General features: G+C 32.3%; 1 protein-coding gene across 11 annotated transcripts in view; it reads right to left on the bottom strand.

Annotated features, from left to right (window-relative positions):
• Nucleotides 1-10,482, bottom strand: part of pleca (plectin a) — a 213,972-nt gene that overhangs the window by 196,431 nt on the left and 7,059 nt on the right. For 6 of the 11 annotated variants that reach the window (NM_001430891.1, XM_087294777.1, XM_087294752.1 and 3 more), the window contains exon 3: nucleotides 4,926-5,207. In NM_001430891.1, coding sequence (NP_001417820.1) covers nucleotides 4,926-5,207 — 282 coding nt within the window. Of the gene's footprint in view, nucleotides 1-1,245; nucleotides 1,420-4,925; nucleotides 5,208-10,482 lie in introns of those variants that run through there. The other 5 variants (XM_087294781.1, XM_087294757.1, XM_087294779.1 and 2 more) reach the window with 1 other exon arrangement.

The following is a 10,482-nucleotide window of genomic DNA, read 5'->3' on the forward strand; positions in this document are numbered from 1 at the left end:
AACTGATCATTGTTTTTTGTCTATTTATTGAAAATTGGGTCTTCATAACACTTTGAGTAATGTTAATGCCCAATTTCTCCAAAACGCTGCAGTAACAAGTCTTTATATGAGGTTTAGTATGGGATGTCCTGTATAAGACCTGACTATTGTTTTTTTTTCTACATCTTTTAAATGAGCATTTTTTTTCCAAATTGCTGCAGTAAAAAGGATTCATATGTTGTATATATGCATATAGCATGAGACATCTAGTATCAGACCTGATCAGTCTTTTATTTAACTTATGTCAAACAATGTATTTATAACACTTTAAAGACTTTATAGCTCAATAATAGCAAATTTCTCCAAAATGCTGCAGTAAGTTATTATGAGGTATGCATATAATATTGGATGTCCTGTCCATAGTTTTCTTCTGTTAACTTAAATGAGGTCTTTCACATGAGGTATGCATGTACATCCTGTATCAGAACCAAACTTTGTTTTTTTTTTACTTATTTCTTTATAGCACTTTAAAGTGTGTTAATGGTACATTTCTCCAAAATGCTGCAGTAAAACAGGCTTCATATGATGTATGCTTAGTATTTGACTTCCTGCATCAGATCTTATTGTTGTTATATTCTACTTATAACAAATAATAAGGTCTTTACAGTCATCTAAAGTGTAATAATGCCCCATATCCCATATACTGAAAGAAACATAACCTTTTAAATCTCCTTTAAATGAAATAAACATATATTTGTAATTCAAACAATGTTTTGTTGGACTACTTTATGATTGTTTTCACTTTCTGAGTTTAGCCACGTTGTATAAAATTGCATTTAACCTTATTTGCAATGTACTGTAGTTGGCTAGGAGAAGTAGAAACGCATTCTGTGTATTTAGAAATCGTATATTTATTCTGTCCGTTTGATCTGCTATAAAATCATTTGAAGCAAAAAGATAAACTTGAGGAAATTAAAGGTAAGCCCAGAAACCAATTTCTTTAAATAACAACAGTCAAAAAAGCTAATAAATTGTTTAATAAAGCATACGTGGGAGGAAAGGGGGATAAACTTATATTTCGTTGTCATCTCTCTGTTCTGGGCGAAATGGGTGCTCTGTGGAGCGCTCTCTGTGTGGCTGCTGACATTACCGTAATGATAATAATACGCGCGCACCAAAATATAAAGCGCGGCTGGCTTGACTGTGTTTTTCCGAACCGCGGCTGGCTTGACCGCAGTAAATAACTGTACCTGCAGTGCAACTTACCCGGTAGGAATCCAGCACGGACCGCCCTAGTTATGGATGCCGAGTGATTACACCAGAGCTGCTGGATGTTCTGGTGTTGTTTGTGTGTGGAGATGACGGTGCAAAATGCTGTGGATGATCAGTGCTGGAGAAGGGAAAGGTGATCTGATCTGATCTGATCTGTTCTGTGCAAGTTTGTGTTGCCCCTGTAGTGCTTCAGATCCACACAATGGTGGAATGTCACTGGGTGTTTAGCACAATGCAACGATAGATTTGATCTGTTGTGTGGGGGAGAGTTTATTGCCTCCCCATGAACAAATGGGTCTCTGTTTGATAAACTATACAGTATTGAGTCAAGTGATGCATCCCAACATTTAGTGACCAATACTCTGAAACATAGAAGTCAAATAATAGGTATAGAAACGTCATATAGTTCTTATAGGATAGAAGTTAAATACACCTGGTGTTATTTATTTGTGTATACGATAAACAAAATCCCAATAATAGAAATTGAACAATCAAATGTAAATAATATGGTTATCATTGTATAAATAATAATATACAATAGCATATGATAATATCTTTTTCCTGTAATCTTTATTAAATAATGAAATCCCACAATGTGACTATTGCAGATACACACATTGAAATATCAATGCTTGAACGATATATTGTTCAGCCCTACCTACTGGGGTCTTTTTAACATTCAAAATTTGCCACAAGTTTCCTGTGAGGGTTTGGTTTAGGGGCTGGAGTGAAGTAGGGTCAAATAATAAGTGTTTTTACAGTATAAAATAAAGTATGCCAAGTGCCCCTATAAGCCATGTACACAGTATGTGTGTTTGCAGGGTTGTTAGGTATGCACATATACAATTATGAAACATAAAAAAAGAATTGCAGGTTATGAAACTAAAAGCTGTCATTATCAGTTAATTTATGAAAATAAATTGTGTTAAATATTTTTGTTGTCAATGATATGCATTACGTAAGCCATAACTTTGAAAATCATGAATTACTCTGGTAACTATAATAAGGTTGTGTTATTTAATGCTAGTTAAGGAATTTACTAAGAGGAACAAACTATGAACGATCCATTTATTACAATATTTGTTCATTGTTAGTTCATGTTAACTCACAGTGCATTAACTTATGTTTACAAGCATGTATTTGGAATTTAATAGGACATTGGTAAATGTTGAAATGTTATCAATAAATTCAAAAACTGTTTATACTTAGTTTATGTTAATGTAACTTAAATTCGACAAACTGACCATCAAAATAAAGTGTGACAGTATAAATACATTATTGAAAGTTTTTTGTAAAGTGTGACCATTATCCCTTACCTTTGGTATGGAAAAATAATCTTGTTAGTTAATAAAGCTCACTTAGCTTAAGTTAGTTAAGTCATTAACTAACAATAATCAATGCAATTAAAATATTTGTTTGTATTTTTTATGTTAGGGTTACAACACTTTATTTTAAATGTTATCTTAAGGATTTTTAAAATGCTAAAAAAAAGACAATATGGTGGTGCAGTGGGTGGCGCTGTCGCTTCACAGCAAAAATTTTGCTGGTTAGATCCCCGGCTGGGTCAGTTGGCATTTCTGTGTGGAGTTTGCATGTTCTCCCTGTGTTCACGTAAGTTTCTTTTGGGTGCTCTGGTTTCCCCCACAGTTCAAAGACATGTGCTATAGGTGAATTGGTTAAGGTAAATTGTCCATAGTGTATGAGTGTGTATTGATGTTTCCCAGTGATGGGTTGCAGCTAGAAGGGCATCCACTGCATAAAACATAAGCTGGATAAGTTGGCGGATCATTCCGCTTTGGCGACCACTAATTAATAAAGGTACTTAGCTGGAAGAAAATTAATAAATGAAAGACAATTTTGATTTAAATGTGATTCAAAAGGTTTTTAGTTAATATTGAAATTAACATTGATTTTAAAAGGTTTCAAATGCATTTCTCGTTGTTTAAATGTTTTAAGATATTGAATGTTATGCTTTACTGAAAAAAGTAATTAATCAATATGAATGTTTTTTTCAATATATATATATATAATTTTTACATTTATTTTTTTAGGTTGTTGCCTTTCAAAAATCTGTTTTTAGTCTTTAAATGTAAAACAAAATGTTAATTTTAGCAAATCTGAATTTTATTTATGCCCATGTATATGCAGCATCATTAAAGTCACTGAATTTACAGTTTGCAAGCAGTTGTTGTCACATTTTGCAAGCAAATGTAGTTACCAGGACAACATCTTACATAACAGAAGCTTTTATACCGCTCAATAGCTTTGTAAGAAAAAGGGATAGCTGTTGTCATTGGCATGAGCTGGTTGAGCGAGGGCTGCTATTTCACACAGCACCAGTCTCAGTGCCAACTTCAGCCTATTGTGCTCAATATCCACCAAGATTAACCCTCTAGTGCACTTCATTAGGGGTACAATAGATGTTTTTAAAATCTTTTAAAGATCTTGGATGGTCCAGACCAGTTGATAAATAAGTTACTAAACTATTTTATTACATTTTACTAGTAGTGTTGTAAATTATTAGAAGCTGGTTAGAAAACTAACCAGAATAATGTGTTTAAATAAAATAGGACAAAAAATAGGGATTCATTTTGAGTGTATTCCAATATTTTTTTAATCAAATGTTTAATGGAATGATTGTGTTTCTTCCTAATGGCAATTATTGGCAATAAAATACTGAGATAAAATACTAAGCAGCAAAATAAATTGTTCATAGATGTAAAATAACAAAAGGCTAAATGGCCCCTTCAAACGTCCTGCATGTTGTGACAGGAAAATTAATCAGCATATTAGGTTGATTTTCAAAAGTGTGTGCAATCTTAGATTCAAGGTATTTCCATCTCATGGTCAAATTTTTGTTGCACAATTTGCAAATAGTCTCGTCCATATTTACCACCTCTCCTTTCTCATTCAGTCGAATCTCGAAATACAGCCAAACTGCAGAAGTTGTGTTCTTTTTCGAGACTTGCTATCCACCCCTCCCACCCTACAACAGGCATACACATTTTTAGACAAAAAATAAATGAAATTTACTATTTAACCCTTGTCTCCTATATCATTGTTTTTAATGAAGGTATAACAATATGGAAACTCATGCCGTTGCTATTTTTACATCCCGCAGTTTACCATATTACCGCCCAAGCCTAGCCATTAGATTATGTTGTAATATCAAACAAAAATATTTACATAGCTCTATTTAGAAAGAATTCCTTAATTTAGATTGGAATAATTTTATGGAAAAAGAGCCATGCATAAAATATAATAAACAAATACAAGCACAGATAAATACTGTAGAGCAAAAGTTCAAAAAGGCTCAGTGTTTTATCTGTGGAGTTATACAGCATTCAGATGCTGAAATATTATTTACAATTAATCTTTGCTAAAGTTACAAATGGTACAATCACTTGTGCCTGAATGCTCACACAATCACAAGCTTAAAAAACACATGAAAATGATCAACTTTCCCCCTATCACAGTTAAATTCTGCAGTGACCCCACAAATTTCAAATCTCTAGTGTGACTATTGTGAATGTGCACATGGTGATATTGATGGTGAAACAATATTTTATGAGTACTACTTACAGGTACAGAAAATGCTGTTATAAAATAAAATGGCGGGAAAAATAAGTCATTTTCCCCATTATTGTTGTTACTAGACTGAAAGCTGATCTCACCTGCCCAGCAGATGCTGAAGTCACAGTACCAGGAGCGATGGTGACTTTCAGGTGCTTTTTGTTTCTCTTCCTCACTGTAATGGTCTTCTCTTCTTTCCCTTCCTCCTTATTCTCATCCTTTCCTTCCTTCTTTTCGTCCTCTTCCTCAGTCTTATTCCCTAGTTTTTCCTTCTTCTTCTTATGTTTCTCTTGAGACAGCGGACTTGCCAGTTTGATCACCCCAGCGATCCCCTCATTCAGCAGTGCCGCAGAGACGCTCTTGTCCTTCGGCTTCTTCTTCCGCTGGAAAAGCAGTGAAAACAAAGTATTCATTTGAAAAGCTGTAATAAAACCTGCAACAAGTAAAGTTATGCAGGTTTAATTGACTTTAGAAAACAAGATGTCATGTAAGGCCACAAAAGGATTTTTGGTGAGTTTAGAGTGTGTTCAGCTTGTTTCTGACATCCACCGGCTTGATCGCACAAAGGAGCCTTTATTCAACTGTCTGTGAGTGTGATTGAATCTGTCAGGTGCACAATTAAGAGGACATTTCTATCAAATGGGATTTCGCACAGAAAGCAGGTAGAACATACAGTGGGGAAAATAAGTATTGAACATATAATTTTTTCCTGGGAGTAATTTGTCTAAAGGAGCTGTTGACATGGAATTGAATAAGATTTTGGTAAAAACCCAAACAATTGAAATATAGAAATAAAAGCAACAAAAAAATAAATAAATGAAACCATATTTATGTGTAATAACAATGAAATGACACAATGAGAAATTACTGAACTACTGAAATGCATTTAATACTTTATAAAAGTTTTTGTTTTATTTTAATGATGGCAGCTTAAGGACACCTCTCATATGGAGAATAAAGTCATGAAGGCATTGCTCAGGTGTGATTGTTCACAGACTTCAACAGTGTAAAAATCTTGCTGGTTCTGTGGGTCTCGTCTATCAAATCTATCAAAATTAAGATAATAATAATTATTATTATTTATGCATTTTTTTTTTGGCTTTTTCCCTTTATTGATCAGGTATTTTACACAGCGGATGCCCTTACAGCTGCAACCCATCACTGGGAAACATTCATACAAACTCATTCACACACATACACTAGCCACAATTAAGCTTTACTAGTTCACCTATACCACACAATTTTGGGCTTGTGGGGGAAACTGGAGCAAAATCCCAAGCAAATATGGGGAGAACATGTAAACTACTCACAGAAATACCAACTGACCCAGCTGAGGCTCGAACCAGCAACCTTCTTGAGGCGATTGTGCTACCAACTGCACCACCGTGCTGCTAAATAATAATAATAGTAATAATATAAAATAATTCTTTGCCTTTGTTGCCATAAGACTGAAAACATCTATTCAACACTAAAGTTATTATTAAGTAACGATTGTAGTAGTTTTTATTGGTAGTTTAATTAGCTTTTTATTTTGTAGATTTTCTGCTTCCATTCATTCATTTTCTTTTCGGCTAGGTCCTTTTACTGATCTGGGGTGGCCACATCGGAATGAACCGCCAACTTATCCAGCATGTTTTACACAGTTTACCTTCCAGCTGCAACCCATCTCTGGGAAATTTTCTGCTTCCATTCCAAGTAATTTGTTTGTGTGTTTTTGGTCATCTACTTTATATCACTTTATTAAATTTAAGCCAAAAATAAAATTTTAATAGTAGTTGATTTTACTTTTTACAAGAACCAACAATTATTTCACTTGTAGCATACTTTAAAAAGCTTGTTTAAAATATTTCTGCCTAAGAAACTGATAATAAATTTCACACAATTAAAGATTTCTTGAAAAATGACAGTTTGTTTAAGTTATTCCACTAGCCTTTAAGAAATAAAGTAGCAAAACAAAAACAGTGCTGTATGTACATTATATATATATATATATTAAGGGTGTAACAATATGTGTATTCGTATTGAACCTTTGGTACGAGACTTTTGGTTCGGTATGCATTACAAACCCAACAATTCCATTCAGACTAAGATCTAAAAAGAAAAAAGTGAATAAGTACAAAATATCATGTTTTCAGTGCAACAACATGGCATCCTAAATGACGTGGCATCCAACAAGCTGCCTTCCCCGCCATCATGTTAAACAGTAGAACATCGCTTTTGAACTCAGAATATCACTTTATTAAAGCATGATGCACTCATTAGCTATCTTGCTGCCTTCTGTGTCAGCCTGCTTATGCTGGCTCCGCCCCCGCTGCCTCAAAACAAATCAACAAGGCGATCAGTACATTTATAGCTTTGGATATGAGAGATCTTAATCGGTAGAGGAAATTTCGGGTTTTAAGAAAATGATAAATGTAATAGAGCCCCGTTACAATATTTCTTCATAAACCCTTTTCATTCAAATAATTCCTGCTTTTAGATCCACTAAAATCGCAGGTGACAGTCAAATCGAGCAGATCTGTGCTGTCTGAAGGAAAGGTGAACACTCATCTTTCTAAAAATGAAACCTAAAAAATGATTGAAACTGAGTTCCATATAAAAACTAAATTATTAATTTCTTTTTATTTGTTTAACTGCTACAATATCACAAACACACACACACTCATTTATATATATAATTATATATTGGGTTATATATATTATTTTATATATATATTTTTATGTATATATATATATATATATATATATATATATATATATATATGTATATATATATATATATATATATATATATATATATATATATATATATATATATATATATATAAAAAGCTGCTTATAAATATATATATATATATATATATATATATATATATATATATATATATATATATATATATATATATATATATATATATATATATATATATTTATTTATTTATTTATTTTTATAAGCAGCTTTTTGGTTTTGAGTATAAAGAAGGATTTGTTTTATTTGCTGCTAAGCAGAAACCCCAGAAGTGTAGCTCTATCACTGTTTAAAGTAAAAGAAAAAAAAACAAGATCATACTTTTATGATTTTAGTTTTAATACATTAAAAAATTGAAATCAGAGAAATCCTCTTGCTTTTTTATTTTATTGCTGTATCGAAAACATACCGAACCGTGACACCACTGTGTCGTATCGTATCGAACCGTGATTTTTGTGGATATGCTAATACATAATGTGATTTGGATCTGCTTTTCTCTCTGTGCACATGGAGAAGAGGGACAGAAGCAGCCTTTTGTTTTCCTTTAACAGTGTGCAGAGACTAAATGCCTCCATTCATGCAGACAGAGCCATCACAGGCCATCATTCTCTGTCCGGCAGTCTATCAAACCAGCTTCAACACAACAATTGACCAATAAGCCATGCCTTATAGACCATTTCAATGTGGCGATGTCATTAGCTCATGTATTTCCTGTTGTCAAACTACAAAAAGAGATTGCAATAGCTGCCATTACATTATTTGCCAATACATGGACCTTTTCAGATTCTCAGAAGCTATGGAAAGTAAAAATGTAAAACAGGAAACACGTTAGGGCCATTGATATTGTTTACATCCCTCAAAATTGGACTGAAAAAAGCAATCATGTACACTGTATAAAAATGTTGGGTTCCACACAATTCCTTCATGTTGTCCCAACACAAATCAATTAAGTTAACTAAATTGTTTTTACAAACTTAAGTGGATTGAACATGAAACAATTAAGTTGTCCCAAACAAACTCCAGAACTATGTTAATTCAGCTCATCTTAAATAAGTATTTGAACAAGCAGCAAACAATTTTGAGTGTACATTTGTAAAGCAGAAGGAATAATACAAGAACACTATTAAATTGCAAGTTGTTACAACTTAAATTTGGGTAAAATGTCAAATATTTTATAATGTAAAACATTTTAAGCCAGTGTGGGTATGTCCATATTTTATACAAAATCGCACTGAAACAACTCACCATTTATTAAGAGTATGCACAACTGTGTTTTACCGTGTGCATGAGTGATGATATTTTTAAAGTCATGCTTAAGTTAAATTATCTCAATTCTGGCAACGAATAATAAAAGTTTCTAATTTACTGAAAAGTGGCCTAAAATGACCTGTAAAATGATGTCAAACTGCTTATTTTACAACACTGGCCTCTAGAGGTTGGTAGAAAAGCAATCAATCAATGGGGATATTCAGAATAATATACTAGCATGCTAATTTTTACAATTTTGTAACATATACACTTCTGTTTAAAAGCTTGTGGTTGGCAGAATTAAAAAATATTAATAAGTTAATAAAAATAAATAAATAAATAAATATATATAGACCCACACGTGGCTGATACAATTGTGAAAATGTACAGGAATTTTTATTTGTTTTTATATATATATATATATATATATATATATATATATATATATATATATATATATATATATATATATATATATATATATATATATATATATATATATATATATATATATATATACGGTTGAAGTCAGAATTGTTAGCCCCCCTAAATTATCAGCCCCCCCTGTTTATTTTTTCCCCAATTTCTTTTTCACGGAGAGAAATTGTTTTCAACTCATTTCTGAACATAATAGTTTTAATAACTCGTTTCTAATAACTGATTTATTTTATCTAGGCAAGTTATTGAAGGTTTGTTCTGTAGACTATCCCAAAATATATATAGCTAAAAGGGGGGGTCCTACTTTATATTAAGTGTCCTTAACTACTATGTACTTACATCAAAAAATAAATACAATGTACTTACTGTGTTTATAATGTATTTGAGAACACTTGTGGTGCTTTTGAGTTGGGATAGAGGTTGGGTTATGGACAGGTTTGGTGGCATGGGTAGGTTTAAGGGTGGGTTAAGGTGTAAGGGATGGCCAACCGTGTATTTACAAATGTAATTACAAAAGTTAGTTACAAATGTAATTACATACATGTATTTAATCAAGCATAAGTACACAGTTAATACATGTATTTAAAAAATAAGTACATTGTAACAAACTATTAATTCCTGTGTAAATACATATTAGTTAAGGCCACTTAATATAAAGTGGGACCAAAGGGGGTAATAATTTTGACCTTGAAATGGCTTTTAGGCAAGTGCTTTTATTCTAGCCAAAATAAAAAAAAAATAAGACTTTCTCCAGAAGAACAAAAATCATTATCAGACATACTGTGACAATGCCCTTGCTCTATTAAACATCATTTAGGAAATATAAAAAAATGTAATAAAATAAATAAAGGGGGGCTAATAATTCTGACTTCAACTCAAAATATATATATAGCTCTTCAGTTTTTCCACATTTTTTTTATGTTACAGCCCTATTCCCAAATAGATTAAATGTATTTCTTCAAAATTCAAAACACAAAACCCCATGATGACAATATGAAAAAAGATTTTTTGAAATTGTTGCAAATGTATTTAAAAAAAAAAAACTGATCAAATCACATTTACATAAGTATTCACAGCTTTTGCCCAATACTTTGTTAATGCACCTTTGGCAGCAATTACAGCCTCAAGTCTTTTTGAATATGATGCCACAAGCTTGACACATCTGTCTTTGGGAATTTTTGCCCATTCCTCTTGGCAGTACCTCTCAAGCTCTATCAGGTTGC

This window comes from Danio rerio, chromosome 19 (genome assembly GCF_052040795.2).
Source record: "Danio rerio strain M-AB ecotype USA chromosome 19, GRCz13ab, whole genome shotgun sequence".
In the NCBI taxonomy this organism is placed as follows: Eukaryota; Metazoa; Chordata; class Actinopteri; order Cypriniformes; family Danionidae; genus Danio; species Danio rerio.